Below are 24,284 nucleotides of genomic sequence, written 5' to 3' on the forward strand. Positions count from 1 at the left end.
TCTTGTATTATTTTTACTAAATTGTCATAGAGAAGGGATTTATTTATTTTATTTTATACATTTTTGCAATAAATATCTAAATTTTTAATGAAATCAGGAAAAAAAGTACGTGTGAAAAACTTCAGTAATTCTATATGGTTTTTTCCTTGATATTATTATTTTTGAAGAATATTTTTTGTAAAAATTGATGAAATTTTTACTAAATTTTAACGAAAATGTCCTCATGTTTTATTAAAAATTAATTTTTGAGCGATTTTCATTTAATTTAGCAAAAATATTCCAATTTTCAAAAATATTACCTTTGACAGTGAATGTTTGTCCATAGGTGGTATACGGTAATGGAAAGATTTTTTTAACTTTTCCAAAGAAATAACTACTTTTTATGAATAATGTTATAATTTGGTGTAAATATACAGATTCTGAAATGTTTATAAAACTCAATTAGATTTGAGCTTTTAAATTTCTTTGAAGAAAAACTTTTCTTCATTGAAAATATGCCCACAAGAGGATTTCTGCCGTCTTGGACCACATAAAGATTTTGATTTTTTTTCATAGTGCAAATGTAAAATTTTTCAATATTTTAATTTTATCCTAAAGTAAACATATCAGGCTTTATTCTCAAACAGAATTTGGAAAAATATTTTTGAAAAAATTCATAATTCACACATAAAGATTTTGATTTTTTTTTCATAGTGCAAATGTAAAATTTTTCAATATTTTAATTTTATCCTAAAGTAAACATATCAGGCTTTATTCTCAAACAGAATTTGGAAAAATATTTTTGAAAAAATTCATAATTTTTTCAAATTTAGTTACAAATTTGTGATAACATTTTTACAATCTGTGAAGTTAAACGCTTATAACTCTTAAACGGATAACGGAAATTACACCAAATTTTCGCTAAAATATGGCCTGATATCTATACAAGAAATGTGTAAAATATCTTCTATAAAAATAATCAAAGACTCCTCAGAAAAATTAAATTTCTACCAAAACTTTTGTAAAAAGTTAAACACGATTCCACACAATATTTCGAAAAATATAGCTATTGACTACTATGCACTTCTCAACTTTTCAATGTACCTACCATTTTTAAAAATTGCCAATAACAATTTAATAGTACACATAAATTTGTGAGTGTATTTGTGTTACAGTGAAATATAAACATAAAAGTGAATAATCATGTCTGACGCCGCCGTTGTTGAAGCCACCGCCTCCCCAGTTGCCGCTGTTGAGAAAAAGGCACCAAAGAAGGCTGCAGCCAAAGCGAAGAAACCATTAGCTGCCCCTACTCATCCACCAACCCAACAAATGGTTGACGCCGCCATCAAATCATTGAAGGAACGTGGTGGTTCATCATTGCCTGCCATCAAGAAATATTTGGCCAGCACCTACAAGGTTGATGCCCAAAAATTGGCTCCTTTCATCAAGAAGTATTTGAAGAGCGCTGTTGCCAGTGGAAAACTCATCCAAACTAAAGGTAAGGGTGCTTCTGGTTCATTCAAATTGTCCGCCTCGGCTTCCAAGGAACCCAAAGCAAAGACTGCTGAAAAGAAGAAGAAGGCCCCAGCTGCTGAGAAGAAGAAGAAGGCTGCCCCTAAAAAGGCTGCCGGTGAAAAGAAAACCGCTGCCAAGAAGCCATCTGCCGCCAAAAAGACCGCTGAGAAGAAGAAGGCTGACAAAACAAAGGCTAAGGCTGCCAAGAAAACCGGTACAGTTAAGGCTAAGCCAGCAAAAACCGCCGCTAAAGCATCTGCCACCAAACCAAAGGCACCCAAGGCAAAAACAGCAGCTGCTAAACCCAAAAAAGCCGCCGCACCAAAGAAGCCAGCTGCCAAGAAAGCCGCCGCCAAGAAGTAATTTTTCCCAGAAAGATTACTTGTTGACAACATTTTTCGATATTGGAAAGCATAATATCTAACAGCCCTTTTCAGGGCTACAAATTAAATTCAAAAAGAGAAAATCTTTATTTCAAACTATTTATTATTACTACTATTTATTGTTTTATTACCTAAATAAATAAGAAAAATACACACGTGTCTGATTTTAGGAAAATTTTACCCTCACTCATTACTTTTTCTATTAGGTAATTAACATTGAGCCTGTTTTATTATGGGCATTCCACAAAATAACACCACAAAGGGATTAAAATTTTAGTCTGGGTCATAAAATAAATGTGACTAATTTTTGTTTGTCTAATTATGGTCATTTTCATCTAATTTCATATTTTTGGAATTTTTCATTTAATCTTCAAAAATGATAATTTTTTTCTCTTTGCAAAAATTGTTTGCTGGGTAAAAGGAGATTATTTTAATCGGGAATGTTTTTCTATTCTAATGAAGTTATGTTGCAACTCTATTTTATTTCTCATTCTATTTTCCCCTAATTCTATTTTTTCCATTGAAAAATGTCCCGTTAATTTTTGCGCCACCACCAAACAAATTTCCCCTTAAAAATGTTCGCGCTTCATATTTGGCATTGGCGTAGTGAAGTATTACAGGCAAAATGCTTGTTGTTCGTTTATACATTTTTCGATATGGTGGTGACTGCCGACGGTAATACAAAGTAACATCGCACAAGCACACACACATACCCATACATTGGATGGCGTGTTGTTGTACACACATAGAGTAGCCAAGCAAGCAAAAAAGCAATATGAACCACGGCAAAACAAGAGTTGACGGCGTCATTTAGTAAATACATGGGAAAAATATTATTTTTGCTAGAATATGAGTTTTTTAAGAATTTTAAAATTATTTTGGTAAGTTTTTTATTTAAAAAATGTAAATAATGGAAAATAAGTGTTTCGACAAAAATTTGATCTCTTTTAAAATGTTTTTTGTGGCCCTGAAAAGGGCCTTTTATGGTTGAATTTCGACGAAATATGAAAAAATCAAGGCATTTACTTGGAGCTGGTGTATTTAGTAACAGCCTTGGTACCTTCAGAGACAGCGTGCTTAGCCAATTCACCGGGCAACAATAGACGGACAGCAGTTTGGATTTCCCGACTGGTGATGGTAGAGCGCTTGTTGTAGTGGGCCAAACGAGAGGCTTCGGCGGCAATACGTTCGAAGATGTCATTCACAAAACTGTTCATGATGCTCATGGCCTTTGACGAAATACCAGTATCAGGATGGACTTGCTTCAACACTTTGTAAATGTAGATAGCGTAACTCTCCTTACGCTTGGTACGTCTCTTCGACTTATCGCCCTTGGTGATGTTCTTTTGGGCTTTGCCGGCCTTCTTTGCTGCTTTACCACTGGTTTTTGGAGGCATTTTTCACTTTTAATTTTTTGAATCACACAAACACTGTTCACAAATGATAAAAACCCAGTACCCAAACAGAATATTTCAAGCATTATGTGCTCAAATGTTTCAGGTAATCGCAGTTGTTGTGTAGAATAGTGGCCAAACAACCCCAGTTTTCGATGTGTGTGTATTAAATGAGCGAGAGAAAAGTATAAATAGTAGGGGTTCAAGCGAGTAACGGCATCATTCTGTGTTTTTTCAGTGCTAAGTGAAGTGTTCAAAAAAATATTAAGTGAAAATGTCTGGTCGTGGTAAAGGTGGCAAAGTTAAGGGAAAGGCAAAGTCCCGTTCAAATCGTGCTGGTCTTCAATTCCCCGTCGGTCGTATTCATCGTTTGTTGCGCAAAGGCAACTATGCTGAACGTGTTGTTTCAAGTTTCAAGTTTCAAGTTTATATTTTCATCAAAATTCTAGACAAAGTTGTTTAATAACTTATTTTCTAACAATAATTCTTAAGTCTATAACTTAAATATCTACTTAGCATAAGTTCTTATTTTTCTAAGTTTATCTATATAATACTCTATAGGAGTGTGTGCTGCAGTGTGGCTGCAGCCTATCATTAATACTAAATTATAATTACATTAATACATATAATGTAAACTAATGGTACATTATTTGTCCTCCTAAAAAAAGATGAATAAAAAAGGAGACCCTAACGAATTTTATATTTATAATCTTACATACTAAATTTATATCTAATTAATATAATTCTACAAACTACTATTTACAAAACTTAAACTAATTTAATAAACTAATATTTACAGTATTTACATGGAAGGGCGTTACACCGGCTATTGCGCTACCTGATAGACTGTATCGTCAATGTCTAACGTACCAAACCTACGATGATAGAAGAGGAGTTTATCCTCTCTGTAGAGAAGACCTTCTACATCAAGTGTAACTAAACTACTCGGTGGCCTATAATTGGCCCGAATCAGCCCTTGAACGTCCCTTTCGTGCAATAGGCTATCTCTAACTAAGTTATTATCTAAAGTAGCAGCTCTGTCTAGGAACTTTAGAGCGCTTGCCATTAGAAAATTGTCTATGCGGCTGAAGTCAATTGAATCATATACCACCCTGTTGGGTGGTAGGCGCCAGATCCCATCCTCCCCTTGTGTTGGCCTTAAGCCCAAGCAGGACCTAAGAATCCGCCTTTCCCAAATACGGAGCCTTTCCATTTGGTGGGAAGAAATCCCGAACCAAATGGGGAAGGCGTACGCAATTAGTGGCCTGATAATCTGTTTGTAGATTAGTAACCTAACCTCAACAGTTAGCCCCCCAGTGGCACTAATAGTACGCTGGTAGGTCCAATATATTCCCTTGACCTTTCTTAAAAGATAGTCAATATGTCGAACGAATTCAAATTTGCTATGCAAAATAACGCCCAGATATTTAACCTGGTCTGAATTTCGGATAGCTTGGCCTCCAATTTCAAGAGTAGGCTCATACTGCCTGGCGCTGCGGTATAAGTATTTCTTCTTGCCTTTAAAGGTTATCGCTTCACACTTATCGACATTTAAATGCATTTTCCATGTTTGGAAGTATTCAGAGAGTTGCTCCAAATATGCATTTAATCTGTTATTAGTATTCCCTGCGTGAGCTCCTGCTGCAGCGACAAAGATGTCATCTGCATAAATCAGGAGTAGGTGCCCTTCGGGCGCACGAGGTATATCACTAATAAATATGTTGAAGAGGACAGGTCCCAGGAGTGATCCTTGTGGAACCCCAGCATTGACAGCCCTTTCTGAAGAAAGGTCCTCTTCAACTTTTACCACAAAACTTCTTTCCGCAAGGAAACTAGTCACTAGCCTGCATATATTAAATTCGAAGCCTAGCCTTCTCATTTTATATATGATTGCGTTTTGCCAGACGTTGTCGAATGCTCTGGCAAAGTCCAAACTAACAGCGATAGTTATGCGCTTGTTATTTAGAGCTCTAGTCACATATTCCCCTAAGACCATCAGGGCATGTGACGTTGAATGACCCTGCCTGAAGCCAAATTGACTGTCAGATAGGATTGCTCCATCCTCTAACTTCTCTCTTATTTCAGAGAGTATAAAATACTCAAATAGCTTCCCGAACGCTGAGAGTAAGCTAATTGGCCTATAACTACCGCATAATGTCGGGTCCTTACCAGGTTTCAGGATGGGTATTGTAATTGCCCTTTTCCATGAAACCGGAAAATAGCCCAGGCTTATACAGTGGTTGAAGATAATCGCAATATGTTTCCAAGCAGCACCATCAGTTCTCCTTAACACAATGTCAGGGATTCCATCCGGTCCTGCGGATTTGCGATTAGATCTTCTTTTTAACCCTGCCCCAATATTTGAAGCTTTAAGGAATTTATTCTGTCGCCATATATTTTCCTCACTTATTACGGTTCCATCTGCAGAAAAGTTTTCTGAAAATGTAACCAGTGGGGACGGATCACTAAACACAGATACATCACTTCTGACAGTGTTACTGATAGAAGATGTATCATTGGCATCGGCTTGTCCTTGGACAATATCCGCTAACATGTTAGCCTTATCGCTAGACATGACTGCCGTGCTCCCATCGTTACCGATGAGATCCGGGATTTTGGCATAGCGTTTGATACCCGCGGCTGCCTTAACCCTACCGTACATACGATCGTTCACCTGGATTTCACTGAGGAATCTCACCCATTGAACTGACTCGTATTCCGCAATCGCGCCTTGGATAATTCTATCGGCGTTGCGAATTTCCGCCCTGAGAGTTGAATACCTTTCAGGGTTTTGTGTACGGTGTAATCTTCTCCGTAGAACTTTCTTTTGCCGGATAAGGTCTAATATATCTGGCGAAAGTCTACGGGGTCCTCTAGGCCCAGAAGTTGTTCTGGGAATAGCGGACTCCATGGCGTTCCGGAATACCTCGCCCGTGGCCTCGATGCATGCATCGATTTCGGAGTGAGTAACATTCCGGTCAATAGGAAGCTGACAATTGGGAAGATCCTCTGCCAATTTCCTATTAAATAATCTTCTGTCCATTCGTCTGTAGTCGAAGAACGTCCGTCTAGGTCTACGTTCAGGTTCGTCCCCGTAAACCGTCATTTTAAGCGCTCTGTGGTCGGAATTGCAATCCAAAGTTTCAATTCCTCGACCTCCATTATCATCAATATGAATGCCGGATGATACCAAACATATATCAATATAGGACTGAGATCCCATACTAACTCTGGTTGGACCATCTGTAGGCATAACATTTAAATCAGGACAGCCGATTAAAAAATCTAAAACTATCCTCCCTCTTAAACACGTTTGGTCATCCCCCCAGCTAATGTGTCTAGCATTAAGGTCTGCCCCAATAACTACTTCCCCAGATCTAGCTAAATCCCAAAGAGGTTCTAAACTAGCAATATCAAATCTATCCCCCGGCCTGCAGTACATAGCCACTACATATAGTGGTGACCCGCCGGCCCTATAGATCCTAACACAAGTGCACTCGACTACTCCCAAATCAAGCGGTACCTGTTCGCATCTAATATCGTCCCTTACCAGTATACCTGTACCTCTACCTGGTCCTTCCCGTCTATACTGTAGGAAACTAACATACCCGCCCATCTCAAATCTGTGATTTTGAGATAATCTGTGTTCAGCCAACATCATGACCTCCGGCTTATGCTCATCGAGGAATAAGCGGAGGTAGTGCCTCTTATGCCTAGATATAATGGAGTTGATGTTGGCAAATATAAATGTAGATATTCTATCCATTTATACCCAACATACCAACCAAGGATGCCATGGCTTTAGCCTGGCTCGCCTTGTCCTTACTCTTCAATTCATCCGAATATTGACGAACTTGCGTGACAGATGTCAAGAAATCTTTACCAAAGATTTCCATACAAATTTCGTCAAATAAGGTGAATTCAGCAACAGCTGACCCCAATGATTGTTGGCCCAAAGTTTGATTAGCTTTGGGTGGAGTTGAGGTCTTAGGTGCGGAGGCAGTAGCGAAAGACGTACCTGGACGTACTTTGCCACTGCCACGAGCAAACGTAGCCTTTGGCTGGGTTACAGCCTTTTTAGCCTTAGCTTCTTTAATCTGAGCTAAGAGCTTTTGTCTAATTGGACAACTGCGGGCATTTGCAGAATGTCCATTTTTGTCACAGTTCACACATTTCAGTGTGAACTCTGGCTTCATAGTCACCTGCCCAGTAACTGTATCCTTTACAGCTACCGATTTTGGCTTGGGAGTGCCAGCAGGTATTGTGCACATGCGGGGGCCATGTCCACCACCACATTTGACACACCGGAAGGGCATGCCACAATTGGTTGACACGTGACCATAACGTTGGCAGTTATGACACTGTGTCAACCCCTTTTTCTGGTCCTTGCGAACCACTATGTTGCTTGTAAACAAGCGCTTTAGTTTATAGAGTCCGTCCAAGTCCGAATCTCTTTCTAAATGTACTAGCCATTTACTACCCCCTAACTTGACTACACGTCGAATATTGAGATGAATTGGCAGTGCCGCCAAACCTGCCTCTACATCTGCCTGACTATAATTGTCAGTCAATCTTTCTATGACAACCGAATACATCGATTGCCCTTTTGGTGTATAGGTATAAAAGTTTATACCCTTCTCCACCAACAATTCCCGGACAGTCTGGTGTTCTTCCACAGTCAACACTTGGAAATTACTAATCTTTCTATTTACCCATGAAATAGTAAAATTTTCATGTCCTAATTTCCCTATAACTAGGTCATTCACTGCCTTAACGTTAGCGTTATATACCGAAATAGCCGGTGGAAGTGATGACTTACCTGTCGTTTTCGGTGTAACGCCCTTTTGCTGACTAGAGCCAGCATTATTAGCATTAGAGCTAGCCTTCTTGCTGGGTTTCGCCTTTGAAGTAGCTGCTTTGTTGGTGGTTGCTGCAGCTTTTGATGTTGAAGCAGCTTCCCCCTTCTTTCCCCCAGGTAGTATGGGCTTCTTGCGTACCTGTGATGGCGCACGGCTTGCTACCATCGTAACCTGTGGCCCTGGCGGTGTGACCACGGAGTGCTCTACTAGCGGCGTAGTAGCACCTTCCACCTCCATGGTGGGAACATCCATATCTTTAGATGATACTGTATTAGTATCATCGATTTTTAAGGAGTTTTTCTTCTCCAACCTTTCAATTTCGCGTTTATACGAACTTTCGCGCATAAACATGGCTTGTAACGCCGACGAATTTTGCTCCATTTTTTCCTTCAGGGCATTGAAGTCTGCCAACAGAGCCGCATATTTCTGCTCCATCGCCGATAAAGCATTTTGAAGCTGTATGTTACCAGCTTCCAATTTAATCAGCTCATATGCTGAGTCGTTGCGGTCGTTTTTGCGTTTTTTAGCTGAACGCTTTTTCTCCTTACGCTTGGGTGACAACATTGCTTGACCGTCGCTAATGTTGCCCAAATCGTTGCCTACTTCTGGGCGCCCACTTTGCGCCATAGTGTCAGAGGCAGCATCCATATCGCTGTCGTTGTAGGCAGCATCCACTTCGTTGTTGGAGGGTTGTTTGTCGGCAACGACGTCACCGACCGCACCACCACCACCAACATCATCCATACCGACAGCAAATCAAAAACTTGAAATGCCGACGGCAAAATGGTGTTTCGTTATACCGACGGCAAATGATGAAAATCAAATGCCGACGGCAAAACACAAAATCACTTCTTCTTCTTCTTTAGTGGCCAAAGTTTAAAACACTAAGTTTGAATTTTATCTCTTATTGGCCACTAACACTTTTATTCTTATTTTCACTTTTTCACTTTCCGATGTACGTCTTCACACGACCACGGCACAACACAGCTGAACGTGTTGGTGCCGGTGCTCCAGTATATTTAGCCGCCGTCATGGAATATTTGGCTGCTGAAGTTTTGGAATTGGCTGGTAATGCTGCCCGTGACAACAAGAAGACTCGTATCATTCCCCGTCACTTGCAATTGGCCATCCGCAACGACGAAGAATTGAACAAATTGCTGTCCGGCGTCACAATTGCCCAAGGTGGTGTATTGCCAAACATCCAAGCTGTTCTCTTGCCCAAGAAGACCGAAAAGAAAGCCTAAATTATCTCGAAAGGTATTATGGAAAAAATACAGACCATCGTATAAGAAGAAGAAAATCCATACAAAATTCAACCAATCCGTCCTTTTCAGGACGACAAAAAATATTTAAAAAGAGAAAAAATCTATTCAAACTATTAATTTTCATTATTTACATTTTATAGGGAAAGAATAAAAATGACCAAAAATTTTATATTTACATTTTATAGGGAAAAAATAAAAATGCCCAAAAAATGATATTTTCCTTAATCGACGACAACCCTTGATTATTTGCAAATGACATTTTTTCTTTCATATTTCCTTAGAAAATATGTTCGTTTGTTGTAACTGTTTTTCATTTCTACCCCCCAGCAGAATTGTGTTTGTTTTGTGTCGCTTTAGTTTTTCACAGAAATAGCGAGACAGATATAGAGAGACAGAGAGAGAGTAAGAAAGAGCGAAAAAGAGATCATTCGTCTCATCGATGATGTTCGCGCCAATATTCGTTCATCGATGTTGCCGCCAATGTTCGTTCATCGTATGTTGACGATGTCTGTTATGAATGTGTGTGTGTGTGTGTGTGTGTGTGTGTGGTGTTGTGTGTTTGTTAGTTAGAATAACCAAATGCCTTTACTTACGATGATGATGGTTGTTGATGTTGTTGTAGTGGCTGTTAGAGTAAATTATTAAGAAAAAGTGTTCTGCCGCCGCGAATTTTGAGGAGAAAAAAAGTAACTGTATTTGGAAAGGAAAAAATGCAGAAATGTGCGATTTTAGTAATGTTTCCAGAGCATAGAGTTAGTAATAGAGTGATGACAACATGAAGTGCGCACGGAAAAAATTTTTATTTTCAAAGGGAAAAAAGTAGAGTTGTGGAAATAAAATGAGGATCATTGTTAGTAACTAACAAAAAATACATAAAATAGAAGATAATTATGTGAATTTTGTGGACATTTAAGAAAAAATAAATTATTTTTAGTGAAAGATAAGAAGAAGAAGAAGAAGAAGAAAAAATTTTCAATGATTTCAACATAAAGTAAAAGAATTTATGTGATTTTTGGGACGTTTGAGAAAAAATAAAATATTTTTAGTGAAACATAGGAAGAAGAAGAAGACATTTTTTAATAATTTAGAAAATTATGTGATTTTTTGGTCATTTAAGAAAATGTGATTTAGTGAAACAAGAAGAAGAAGAAGAAGAAAATTTTCAATAATTTCAACTAAAGTGAGAGAAATTTAGAAAACTATGTAATTTTTTTTTGGTCATTTAAGAAAATTTGAGTTAGTGAAACGAGAAGAAGAAGAAAATTCTCAATAATTTCAACATAAAGTGAGAGAAATTTAGAAAATTATGTGATTTTTTGGACATTTAAGAAAAAATAAATTATTTTTAGTGAAAAATAAGAAGAAGAATAAATTTTTCAATAATTTGAACATAAAATAAAACAAATTTAGATCATTATGTGATTTTTTGGACATTTAAGAAAAAATATATATTTTTTTTTTAGGGAAACATAAGGAGGAGAAGAAGAAGAATTTTTCAATAATTTCAACATAAAGTGAGAGAAATTTAGAAAATTATGTGATTTTTTGGAGGATTAAGTAAAAGATAAAATATTTTTATGTGAAATCATGAAACATAAGAAGAAGAAGAATTTATTCATAACCAAATTTTTGAAAAAAGAGATGCTATAAAAATTTTTGGAATATAATTTTGAGAAAAATCGCAGTAAATATTTACAAAATTCAAACTAATTTAATGAAAATGTTTTTAAAAAAGGTAATTTTCATTATACTTTTAAACAATTTAATACCAATTTTTAATAATTTCATCACAAAATAACAAAAATTTTTACTTGAAGGAAAAAATAAGTACATAACATCGCAGTCAAAGATATTGTTCGCTTGGCATAGCATTGATGTGCGTTAGTTATATGAACAAACAAACACACGCACACACAGAGCGACGCTAGCGTATACACACATCAAGCAAGCAAGCAGCTACCCTAACAATGAGAGTTGCCGGTAGAACATGTATTAGTGGAAATAAAGGAACATTTTTGTGTATTACGAAAAAGGAATGATCAGAGTTACCGACGGCAAACATTTTTGAAGGCAAAAGGGAAGATTATTTGAAAAATTTTATGAAATTTGGAAAATGAAAGAAAAAATAAAATGCACTGAAAAAAGTAATATGAAAGAAAATATTTTATGGTTAGTTTTATTTTTCATATATTAAGGTAAGTATTATTTTTGGTATATTTTATTAAATTTTTTCATGTTTTTGTAATTTTCAACAAGAAAATATCTCTTTTTAAATATTTTTTGTGGTCCTGAAAAGGACCGATTGTTTTGTTGTAAAAGAAAAATTCTCCAAATAGCGTCAAGAAAATATTTAACCGCCGAAACCGTACAAAGTACGACCTTGTCTCTTCAAAGCATAGACGACATCCATAGCAGTGACGGTTTTACGCTTAGCATGTTCGGTGTATGTAACGGCGTCACGAATAACGTTTTCCAAAAACACCTTCAGAACACCACGGGTTTCTTCGTAGATGAGACCAGAGATACGTTTTACACCACCACGGCGAGCCAAACGTCTAATAGCTGGCTTGGTAATACCCTGGATATTATCACGTAACACTTTACGGTGACGTTTAGCGCCACCTTTTCCCAAGCCTTTGCCACCTTTACCACGACCAGTCATTTTTCACTTTTTTTTTAATTCACTTTTACACTTCACGAAATCACAAGACAGAATGTTTTTTCCAAGTTAGGTTCAGTTGTATTTATACAAAAATTGGCCTGTTTGAATAACTAAGAGTCTTTATGAAATGTATAGGTATTTGTGTATGTGTGAGTACACATTTTGTGCGCGCACAGCTGTCTTTACTGTTTTACCCACCCCTAATCATAGCCGCTTCTTCGAAATTTTCTATAAATACCGCTATATGGTATTTGGGCACAGTTATTACAGTGTTAACAGTGTTTGTGTGCATACCTAAGTGAAGTGAAAAAAATTAAAGTGAAAAATGGCTCGTACTAAGCAAACTGCCCGTAAATCAACTGGTGGAAAGGCTCCTCGTAAGCAATTGGCCACTAAAGCTGCTCGTAAGAGTGCACCAGCCACCGGCGGCGTCAAGAAGCCTCATCGTTTCCGTCCTGGTACTGTTGCCTTGCGTGAAATCCGTCGTTACCAGAAGAGTACTGAATTGTTGATCCGCAAATTGCCCTTCCAACGTTTGGTTCGTGAAATTGCTCAAGATTTCAAAACTGATTTGCGTTTCCAGAGCTCTGCTGTTATGGCCTTGCAAGAAGCCAGCGAAGCATACTTGGTCGGTCTTTTCGAAGATACTAACTTGTGCGCCATCCATGCTAAACGTGTCACCATCATGCCTAAAGATATTCAATTGGCCAGACGTATCCGTGGAGAACGTGCTTAAATTCTTGACGTTTTAAAAACATATTTTTTACAACAAAACAATCGGTCCTTTTCAGGACCACAAAAAATTTATAAAAAAGAGATTATTTTTTCATCAAACTATTTAGCATTTTTAACATTTTAAATAAATATTTTTCTTTGTTTTTTTTTTTATTTTTGAGGCTGATTTTAGGAATATTTGAACATTTTCTTGTATGAGTCATATTTGACGGCGTCAGTAAAAATTTCCCATTAGAAGACACATTTTATTCTTCTTCTTGAAAAAAATATAATACAATTTTCTCTTTCTTTTCTATGTGTGTTTTTTGATGGCGTCAGTGATATTTTCCTATTAGAATATACATTTATTCTTCTTCTTTCTTTTCTATTGGTCTTTTTATCGTCCATATTAATTTCTTCTTTAAAGGCAATGTTTCTTCTTCTTATTATTTTCTTCATAACAAATATTTGTTCTATTGAACTTCTTTTTGTGTGTATACTAATGTCCACGAGGCATATGTTCAATAAATTTGGCGCGAAATGTTCTCTGCAATAATGCTCTCACTATTTCTCACTCAATATGGTTGAAAATTTTTGGCGGAAAATGCTCTCTGTTTTGTTTTATTTTTTCTTTTCAGATAATGATGAATGAAATATGCAATTTTTTCTTTTCAGATATATTAATTTTTTTTTTTTTTAATTTAGTAAAGTCTTACGATAATTTTGTAAAATTATTATTTTTTAAAAATATTTATCAAAAATTGTCTCACATAGAGTGGCGAATATTTCTTGGCCATTTGAAAGGCCTAATACTACATTTTAGAAAAACATTTTCTTTTAAAAAAGTTGTTTAAATCTTGTATTATTTTTACTAAATTGTCATAGAGAAGGGATTTATTTATTTTATTTTATACATTTTTGCAATAAATATCTAAATTTTTAATGAAATCAGGAAAAAAAGTACGTGTGAAAAACTTCAGTAATTCTATATGGTTTTTTCCTTGATATTATTATTTTTGAAGAATATTTTTTGTAAAAATTGATGAAATTTTTACTAAATTTTAACGAAAATGTCCTCATGTTTTATTAAAAATTAATTTTTGAGCGATTTTCATTTAATTTAGCAAAAATATTCCAATTTTCAAAAATATTACCTTTGACAGTGAATGTTTGTCCATAGGTGGTATACGGTAATGGAAAGATTTTTTTAACTTTTCCAAAGAAATAACTACTTTTTATGAATAATGTTATAATTTGGTGTAAATATACAGATTCTGAAATGTTTATAAAACTCAATTAGATTTGAGCTTTTAAATTTCTTTGAAGAAAAACTTTTCTTCATTGAAAATATGCCCACAAGAGGATTTCTGCCGTCTTGGACCACATAAAGATTTTGATTTTTTTTCATAGTGCAAATGTAAAATTTTTCAATATTTTAATTTTATCCTAAAGTAAACATATCAGGCTTTATTCTCAAACAGAATTTGGAAAAATATTTTTGAAAAAATTCATAATTCACACATAAAGATTTTGATTTTTTTTTCATAGTGCAAATGTAAAATTTTTCAATATTTTAATTTTATCCTAAAGTAAACATATCAGGCTTTATTCTCAAACAGAATTTGGAAAAATATTTTTGAAAAAATTCATAATTTTTTCAAATTTAGTTACAAATTTGTGATAACATTTTTACAATCTGTGAAGTTAAACGCTTATAACTCTTAAACGGATAACGGAAATTACACCAAATTTTCGCTAAAATATGGCCTGATATCTATACAAGAAATGTGTAAAATATCTTCTATAAAAATAATCAAAGACTCCTCAGAAAAATTAAATTTCTACCAAAACTTTTGTAAAAAGTTAAACACGATTCCACACAATATTTCGAAAAATATAGCTATTGACTACTATGCACTTCTCAACTTTTCAATGTACCTACCATTTTTAAAAATTGCCAATAACAATTTAATAGTACACATAAATTTGTGAGTGTATTTGTGTTACAGTGAAATATAAACATAAAAGTGAATAATCATGTCTGACGCCGCCGTTGTTGAAGCCACCGCCTCCCCAGTTGCCGCTGTTGAGAAAAAGGCACCAAAGAAGGCTGCAGCCAAAGCGAAGAAACCATTAGCTGCCCCTACTCATCCACCAACCCAACAAATGGTTGACGCCGCCATCAAATCATTGAAGGAACGTGGTGGTTCATCATTGCCTGCCATCAAGAAATATTTGGCCAGCACCTACAAGGTTGATGCCCAAAAATTGGCTCCTTTCATCAAGAAGTATTTGAAGAGCGCTGTTGCCAGTGGAAAACTCATCCAAACTAAAGGTAAGGGTGCTTCTGGTTCATTCAAATTGTCCGCCTCGGCTTCCAAGGAACCCAAAGCAAAGACTGCTGAAAAGAAGAAGAAGGCCCCAGCTGCTGAGAAGAAGAAGAAGGCTGCCCCTAAAAAGGCTGCCGGTGAAAAGAAAACCGCTGCCAAGAAGCCATCTGCCGCCAAAAAGACCGCTGAGAAGAAGAAGGCTGACAAAACAAAGGCTAAGGCTGCCAAGAAAACCGGTACAGTTAAGGCTAAGCCAGCAAAAACCGCCGCTAAAGCATCTGCCACCAAACCAAAGGCACCCAAGGCAAAAACAGCAGCTGCTAAACCCAAAAAAGCCGCCGCACCAAAGAAGCCAGCTGCCAAGAAAGCCGCCGCCAAGAAGTAATTTTTCCCAGAAAGATTACTTGTTGACAACATTTTTCGATATTGGAAAGCATAATATCTAACAGCCCTTTTCAGGGCTACAAATTAAATTCAAAAAGAGAAAATCTTTATTTCAAACTATTTATTATTACTACTATTTATTGTTTTATTACCTAAATAAATAAGAAAAATACACACGTGTCTGATTTTAGGAAAATTTTACCCTCACTCATTACTTTTTCTATTAGGTAATTAACATTGAGCCTGTTTTATTATGGGCATTCCACAAAATAACACCACAAAGGGATTAAAATTTTAGTCTGGGTCATAAAATAAATGTGACTAATTTTTGTTTGTCTAATTATGGTCATTTTCATCTAATTTCATATTTTTGGAATTTTTCATTTAATCTTCAAAAATGATAATTTTTTTCTCTTTGCAAAAATTGTTTGCTGGGTAAAAGGAGATTATTTTAATCGGGAATGTTTTTCTATTCTAATGAAGTTATGTTGCAACTCTATTTTATTTCTCATTCTATTTTCCCCTAATTCTATTTTTTCCATTGAAAAATGTCCCGTTAATTTTTGCGCCACCACCAAACAAATTTCCCCTTAAAAATGTTCGCGCTTCATATTTGGCATTGGCGTAGTGAAGTATTACAGGCAAAATGCTTGTTGTTCGTTTATACATTTTTCGATATGGTGGTGACTGCCGACGGTAATACAAAGTAACATCGCACAAGCACACACACATACCCATACATTGGATGGCGTGTTGTTGTACACACATAGAGTAGCCAAGCAAGCAAAAAAGCAATATGAACCACGGCAAAACAAGAGTTGACGGCGTCATTTAGTAAATACATGGGAAAAATATTATTTTTGCTAGAATATGAGTTTTTTAAGAATTTTAAAATTATTTTGGTAAGTTTTTTATTTAAAAAATGTAAATAATGGAAAATAAGTGTTTCGACAAAAATTTGATCTCTTTTAAAATGTTTTTTGTGGCCCTGAAAAGGGCCTTTTATGGTTGAATTTCGACGAAATATGAAAAAATCAAGGCATTTACTTGGAGCTGGTGTATTTAGTAACAGCCTTGGTACCTTCAGAGACAGCGTGCTTAGCCAATTCACCGGGCAACAATAGACGGACAGCAGTTTGGATTTCCCGACTGGTGATGGTAGAGCGCTTGTTGTAGTGGGCCAAACGAGAGGCTTCGGCGGCAATACGTTCGAAGATGTCATTCACAAAACTGTTCATGATGCTCATGGCCTTTGACGAAATACCAGTATCAGGATGGACTTGCTTCAACACTTTGTAAATGTAGATAGCGTAACTCTCCTTACGCTTGGTACGTCTCTTCGACTTATCGCCCTTGGTGATGTTCTTTTGGGCTTTGCCGGCCTTCTTTGCTGCTTTACCACTGGTTTTTGGAGGCATTTTTCACTTTTAATTTTTTGAATCACACAAACACTGTTCACAAATGATAAAAACCCAGTACCCAAACAGAATATTTCAAGCATTATGTGCTCAAATGTTTCAGGTAATCGCAGTTGTTGTGTAGAATAGTGGCCAAACAACCCCAGTTTTCGATGTGTGTGTATTAAATGAGCGAGAGAAAAGTATAAATAGTAGGGGTTCAAGCGAGTAACGGCATCATTCTGTGTTTTTTCAGTGCTAAGTGAAGTGTTCAAAAAAATATTAAGTGAAAATGTCTGGTCGTGGTAAAGGTGGCAAAGTTAAGGGAAAGGCAAAGTCCCGTTCAAATCGTGCTGGTCTTCAATTCCCCGTCGGTCGTATTCATCGTTTGTTGCGCAAAGGCAACTATGCTGAACGTGTTGGTGCCGGTGCTCCAGTATATTTAGCCGCCGTCATGGAATATTTGGCTGCTGAAGTTTTGGAATTGGCTGGTAATGCTGCCCGTGACAACAAGAAGACTCGTATCATTCCCCGTCACTTGCAATTGGCCATCCGCAACGACGAAGAATTGAACAAATTGCTGTCCGGCGTCACAATTGCCCAAGGTGGTGTATTGCCAAACATCCAAGCTGTTCTCTTGCCCAAGAAGACCGAAAAGAAAGCCTAAATTATCTCGAAAGGTATTATGGAAAAAATACAGACCATCGTATAAGAAGAAGAAAATCCATACAAAATTCAACCAATCCGTCCTTTTCAGGACGACAAAAAATATTTAAAAAGAGAAAAAATCTATTCAAACTATTAATTTTCATTATTTACATTTTATAGGGAAAGAATAAAAATGACCAAAAATTTTATATTTACATTTTATAGGGAAAAAATAAAAATGCCCAAAAAATGATATTTTCCTTAATCGACGACAACCCTTGATTATTTGCAAATGACATTTTTTCTTTCATATTTCCTTAGAAAATATGTTCGTTTGTTGTAACTGTTTTTCATTTCTACCCCCCAGCAGAATTGTGTTTGTTTTGTGTCGCTTTAGTTTTTCACAGAAATAGCGAGACAGATATAGAGAGACAGAGAGAGAGTAAGAAAGAGCGAAAAAGAGATCATTCGTCTCATCGATGATGTTCGCGCCAATATTCGTTCATCGATGTTGCCGCCAATGTTCGTTCATCGTATGTTGACGATGTCTGTTATGAATGTGTGTGTGTGTGTGTGTGTGTGTGTGGTGTTGTGTGTTTGTTAGTTAGAATAACCAAATGCCTTTACTTACGATGATGATGGTTGTTGATGTTGTTGTAGTGGCTGTTAGAGTAAATTATTAAGAAAAAGTGTTCTGCCGCCGCGAATTTTGAGGAGAAAAAAAGTAACTGTATTTGGAAAGGAAAAAATGCAGAAATGTGCGATTTTAGTAATGTTTCCAGAGCATAGAGTTAGTAATAGAGTGATGACAACATGAAGTGCGCACGGAAAAAATTTTTATTTTCAAAGGGAAAAAAGTAGAGTTGTGGAAATAAAATGAGGATCATTGTTAGTAACTAACAAAAAATACATAAAATAGAAGATAATTATGTGAATTTTGTGGACATTTAAGAAAAAATAAATTATTTTTAGTGAAAGATAAGAAGAAGAAGAAGAAGAAGAAAAAATTTTCAATGATTTCAACATAAAGTAAAAGAATTTATGTGATTTTTGGGACGTTTGAGAAAAAATAAAATATTTTTAGTGAAACATAGGAAGAAGAAGAAGACATTTTTTAATAATTTAGAAAATTATGTGATTTTTTGGTCATTTAAGAAAATGTGATTTAGTGAAACAAGAAGAAGAAGAAGAAGAAAATTTTCAATAATTTCAACTAAAGTGAGAGAAATTTAGAAAACTATGTAATTTTTTTTTGGTCATTTAAGAAAATTTGAGTTAGTGAAACGAGAAGAAGAAGAAAATTCTCAATAATTTCAACATAAAGTGAGAGAAATTTAGAAAATTATGTGATTTTTTGGACATTTAAGAAAAAATAAATTATTTTTAGTGAAAAATAAGAAGAAGAATAAATTTTTCAATAATTTGAACATAAAATAAAACAAATTTAGATCATTATGTGATTTTTTGGACATTTAAGAAAAAATATATATTTTTTTTTTTAGGGAAACATAAGGAGGAGAAGAAGAAGAATTTTTCAATAATTTCAACATAAAGTGAGAGAAATTTAGAAAATTATGTGATTTTTTGGAGGATTAAGTAAAAGATAAAATATTTTTATGTGAAATCATGAAACATAAGAAGAAGAAGAATTTATTCATAACCAAATTTTTGAAAAAAGAGATGCTATAAAAATTTTTGGAATATAATTTTGAGAAAAATCGCAGTAAATATTTACAAAATTCAAACTAATTTAATGAAAATGTTTTAAAAAAGGTAATTTTCATTATACTTTTAAACAATTTAATACCAATTTTTAATAATTTCATCACAAAATAACAAAAATTTTTACTTGAAGGAAAAAATAAGTACATAACATCGCAGTCAAAGATATTGTTCGCTTGGCATAGCATTGATGTGCGTTAGTTATATGAACAAACAAACACACGCACACACAGAGCGACGCTAGCGTATACACACATCAAGCAAGCAAGCAGCTACCCTAACAATGAGAGTTGCCGGTAGAACATGTATTAGTGGAAATAAAGGAACATTTTTGTGTATTACGAAAAAGGAATGATCAGAGTTACCGACGGCAAACATTTTTGAAGGCAAAAGGGAAGATTATTTGAAAAATTTTATGAAATTTGGAAAATGAAAGAAAAAATAAAATGCACTGAAAAAAGTAATATGAAAGAAAATATTTTATGGTTAGTTTTATTTTTCATATATTAAGGTAAGTATTATTTTTGGTATATTTTATTAAATTTTTTCATGTTTTTGTAATTTTCAACAAGAAAATATCTCTTTTTAAATATTTTTTGTGGTCCTGAAAAGGACCGATTGTTTTGTTGTAAAAGAAAAATTCTCCAAATAGCGTCAAGAAAATATTTAACCGCCGAAACCGTACAAAGTACGACCTTGTCTCTTCAAAGCATAGACGACATCCATAGCAGTGACGGTTTTACGCTTAGCATGTTCGGTGTATGTAACGGCGTCACGAATAACGTTTTCCAAAAACACCTTCAGAACACCACGGGTTTCTTCGTAGATGAGACCAGAGATACGTTTTACACCACCACGGCGAGCCAAACGTCTAATAGCTGGCTTGGTAATACCCTGGATATTATCACGTAACACTTTACGGTGACGTTTAGCGCCACCTTTTCCCAAGCCTTTGCCACCTTTACCACGACCAGTCATTTTTCACTTTTTTTTAATTCACTTTTACACTTCACGAAATCACAAGACAGAATGTTTTTTCCAAGTTAGGTTCAGTTGTATTTATACAAAAATTGGCCTGTTTGAATAACTAAGAGTCTTTATGAAATGTATAGGTATTTGTGTATGTGTGAGTACACATTTGTGCGCGCACAGCTGTCTTTACTGTTTTACCCACCCCTAATCATAGCCGCTTCTTCGAAATTTTCTATAAATACCGCTATATGGTATTTGGGCACAGTTATTACAGTGTTAACAGTGTTTGTGTGCATACCTAAGTGAAGTGAAAAAAATTAAAGTGAAAAATGGCTCGTACTAAGCAAACTGCCCGTAAATCAACTGGTGGAAAGGCTCCTCGTAAGCAATTGGCCACTAAAGCTGCTCGTAAGAGTGCACCAGCCACCGGCGGCGTCAAGAAGCCTCATCGTTTCCGTCCTGGTACTGTTGCCTTGCGTGAAATCCGTCGTTACCAGAAGAGTACTGAATTGTTGATCCGCAAATTGCCCTTCCAACGTTTGGTTCGTGAAATTGCTCAAGATTTCAAAACTGATTTGCGTTTCCAGAGCTCTGCTGTTATGGCCTTGCAAGAAGCCAGCGAAGCATACTTGGTCGGTCTTTTCGAAGATACTAACTTGTGCGCCATCCATGCTAAACGTGTCACCATCATGCCTAAAGATATTCAATGGCCAGACGTATCCGTGGAGAACGTGCTTAAATTCTTGACGTTTTAAAAACATATTTTTACAACAAAACAATCGGTCCTTTTCAGGACCACAAAAAATTTATAAAAAAGAGATTATTTTTTCATCAAACTATTTAGCATTTTTAACATTTTAAATAAATATTTTTCTTGTTTTTTTTTTTATTTTTGAGGCTGATTTTAGGAATATTTGAACATTTTCTTGTATGAGTCATATTTGACGGCGTCAGTAAAAATTTCCCATTAGAAGACACATTTTATTCTTCTTCTTGAAAAAATATAATACAATTTTCTCTTTCTTTTCTATGTGTGTTTTTTGATGGCGTCAGTGATATTTTCCTATTAGAATATACATTTATTCTTCTTCTTTCTTTTCTATTGGTCTTTTTATCGTCCATATTAATTTCTTCTTTAAAGGCAATGTTTCTTCTTCTTATTATTTTCTTCATAACAAATATTTGTTCTATTGAACTTCTTTTTGTGTGTATACTAATGTCCACGAGGCATATGTTCAATAAATTTGGCGCGAAATGTTCTCTGCAATAATGCTCTCACTATTTCTCACTCAATATGGTTGAAAATTTTTGGCGGAAAATGCTCTCTGTTTTGTTTTATTTTTTCTTTTCAGATAATGATGAATGAAATATGCAATTTTTTCTTTTCAGATATATTAATTTTTTTTTTTTTTAATTTAGTAAAGTCTTACGATAATTTTGTAAAATTATTATTTTTTAAAAATATTTATCAAAAATTGTCTCACATAGAGTGGCGAATATTTCTTGGCCATTTGAAAGGCCTAATACTACATTTTAGAAAAACATTTTCTTTAAAAAAGTTGTTTAAATCTTGTATTATTTTTACTAAATTGTCATAGAGAAGGGATTTATTTATTTTATTTTATACATTTTTGCAATAAATATCTAAATTTTTAATGAAATCAGGAAAAAAAGTACGTGTGAAAAACTTCAGTAATTCTATATGGTTTTTTCCTTGATATTATTATTTTTGAAGAATATTTTTTGTAAAAATTGATGAAATTTTTACTAAATTTTAACGAAAATGTCCTCATGTTTTATTAAAAATTAATTTTTGAGCGATTTTCATTTAATTTAGCAAAAATATTCCAATTTTCAAAAATATTACCTTTGACAGTGAATGTTTGTCCATAGGTGGTATACGGTAATGGAAAGATTTTTTTAACTTTTCCAAAGAAATAACTACTTTTTATGAATAATGTTATAATTTGGTGTAAATATACAGATTCTGAAATGTTTATAAAACTCAATTAGATTTGAGCTTTTAAATTTCTTTGAAGAAAAACTTTTCTTCATTGAAAATATGCCCACAAGAGGATTTCTGCCGTCTTGGACCACATAAAGATTTTGATTTTTTTTCATAGTGCAAATGTAAAATTTTTCAATATTTTAATTTTATCCTAAAGTAAACATATCAGGCTTTATTCTCAAACAGAATTTGGAAAAATATTTTTGAAAAAATTCATAATTCACACATAAAGATTTTGATTTTTTTTCATAGTGCAAATGTAAAATTTTTCAATATTTTAATTTTATCCTAAAGTAAACATATCAGGCTTTATTCTCAAACAGAATTTGGAAAAATATTTTTGAAAAAATTCATAATTTTTTCAAATTTAGTTACAAATTTGTGATAACATTTTTACAATCTGTGAAGTTAAACGCTTATAACTCTTAAACGGATAACGGAAATTACACCAAATTTTCGCTAAAATATGGCCTGATATCTATACAAGAAATGTGTAAAATATCTTCTATAAAAATAATCAAAGACTCCTCAGAAAAATTAAATTTCTACCAAAACTTTTGTAAAAAGTTAAACACGATTCCACACAATATTTCGAAAAATATAGCTATTGACTACTATGCACTTCTCAACTTTTCAATGTACCTACCATTTTTAAAAATTGCCAATAACAATTTAATAGTACACATAAATTTGTGAGTGTATTTGTGTTACAGTGAAATATAAACATAAAAGTGAATAATCATGTCTGACGCCGCCGTTGTTGAAGCCACCGCCTCCCCAGTTGCCGCTGTTGAGAAAAAAGGCACCAAAGAAGGCTGCAGCCAAAGCGAAGAAACCATTAGCTGCCCCTACTCATCCACCAACCCAACAAATGGTTGACGCCGCCATCAATCATTGAAGGAACGTGGTGGTTCATCATTGCCTGCCATCAAGAAATATTTGGCCAGCACCTACAAGGTTGATGCCCAAAAATTGGCTCCTTTCATCAAGAAGTATTTGAAGAGCGCTGTTGCCAGTGGAAAACTCATCCAAACTAAAGGTAAGGGTGCTTCTGGTTCATTCAAATTGTCCGCCTCGGCTTCCAAGGAACCCAAAGCAAAGACTGCTGAAAAGAAGAAGAAGGCCCCAGCTGCTGAGAAGAAGAAGAAGGCTGCCCCTAAAAAGGCTGCCGGTGAAAAGAAAACCGCTGCCAAGAAGCCATCTGCCGCCAAAAAGACCGCTGAGAAGAAGAAGGCTGACAAAACAAAGGCTAAGGCTGCCAAGAAAACCGGTACAGTTAAGGCTAAGCCAGCAAAAACCGCCGCTAAAGCATCTGCCACCAAACCAAAGGCACCCAAGGCAAAAACAGCAGCTGCTAAACCCAAAAAAGCCGCCGCACCAAAGAAGCCAGCTGCCAAGAAAGCCGCCGCCAAGAAGTAATTTTTCCCAGAAAGATTACTTGTTGACAACATTTTTCGATATTGGAAAGCATAATATCTAACAGCCCTTTTCAGGGCTACAAATTAAATTCAAAAAGAGAAAATCTTTATTTCAAACTATTTATTATTACTACTATTTATTGTTTTATTACCTAAATAAATAAGAAAAATACACACGTGTCTGATTTTAGGAAAATTTTACCCTCACTCATTACTTTTTCTATTAGGTAATTAACATTGAGCCTGTTTTATTATGGGCATTCCACAAAATAACACCACAAAGGGATTAAAATTTTAGTCTGGGTCATAAAATAAATGTGACTAATTTTTGTTTGTCTAATTATGGTCATTTTCATCTAATTTCATATTTTTGGAATTTTTCATTTAATCTTCAAAAATGATAATTTTTTTCTCTTTGCAAAAATTGTTTGCTGGGTAAAAGGAGATTATTTTAATCGGGAATGTTTTTCTATTCTAATGAAGTTATGTTGCAACTCTATTTTATTTCTCATTCTATTTTCCCCTAATTCTATTTTTTCCATTGAAAAATGTCCCGTTAATTTTTGCGCCACCACCAAACAAATTTCCCCTTAAAAATGTTCGCGCTTCATATTTGGCATTGGCGTAGTGA

General features: G+C 34.9%; 5 protein-coding genes and 2 pseudogenes across 5 annotated transcripts; all 7 read left to right on the plus strand.

Moving 5' to 3' along the window:
- Window positions 1–1,182: 1,182 nt before the first annotated feature.
- On the plus strand, window positions 1,183–1,933 carry LOC141392912 (histone H1-like). Its single transcript, XM_073965883.1, has one exon. It carries the CDS (start codon window positions 1,183–1,185, stop codon window positions 1,858–1,860), a length of 678 nt encoding a protein of 225 aa, XP_073821984.1. The 3' UTR covers window positions 1,861–1,933.
- A 1,615-nt stretch (window positions 1,934–3,548) lies between these two features.
- On the plus strand, window positions 3,549–9,466 carry LOC141392913 (histone H2A-like). Its single transcript, XM_073965885.1, has 2 exons — window positions 3,549–3,684; window positions 9,121–9,466. The coding sequence occupies exons 1-2, from the start codon at window positions 3,549–3,551 to the stop codon at window positions 9,375–9,377; spliced, it is 393 nt and encodes a 130-aa protein (XP_073821986.1). The 3' UTR covers window positions 9,378–9,466.
- Window positions 9,467–12,136: 2,670 nt separating this feature from the next.
- Window positions 12,137–12,819, plus strand: LOC141392914 (histone H3). The gene has a single exon (XM_073965886.1). It carries the CDS (start codon window positions 12,386–12,388, stop codon window positions 12,794–12,796), a length of 411 nt encoding a protein of 136 aa, XP_073821987.1. The 5' UTR covers window positions 12,137–12,385; the 3' UTR covers window positions 12,797–12,819.
- A 1,992-nt stretch (window positions 12,820–14,811) lies between these two features.
- On the plus strand, window positions 14,812–15,562 carry LOC141392915 (histone H1-like). The gene has a single exon (XM_073965887.1). The coding sequence runs from the start codon at window positions 14,812–14,814 to the stop codon at window positions 15,487–15,489; it is 678 nt and encodes a 225-aa protein (XP_073821988.1). The 3' UTR covers window positions 15,490–15,562.
- A 1,428-nt stretch (window positions 15,563–16,990) lies between these two features.
- On the plus strand, window positions 16,991–17,552 carry LOC141392320 (histone H2A-like). Its single transcript, XM_073965270.1, has 2 exons — window positions 16,991–17,009; window positions 17,197–17,552. Exons 1-2 carry the CDS (start codon window positions 16,991–16,993, stop codon window positions 17,550–17,552), a joined length of 375 nt encoding a protein of 124 aa, XP_073821371.1.
- A 3,004-nt stretch (window positions 17,553–20,556) lies between these two features.
- On the plus strand, window positions 20,557–20,966 carry LOC141392916 (histone H3-like; annotated as a pseudogene).
- A 2,010-nt stretch (window positions 20,967–22,976) lies between these two features.
- On the plus strand, window positions 22,977–23,727 carry LOC141392917 (histone H1-like; annotated as a pseudogene).
- The last annotated feature ends 557 nt before the right edge of the window (window positions 23,728–24,284 follow it).

This window comes from Musca autumnalis, unplaced genomic scaffold, assembly GCF_047663935.1.
Source record: "Musca autumnalis isolate F117 unplaced genomic scaffold, ASM4766393v1 scaffold_2, whole genome shotgun sequence".
In the NCBI taxonomy this organism is placed as follows: Eukaryota; Metazoa; Arthropoda; class Insecta; order Diptera; family Muscidae; genus Musca; species Musca autumnalis.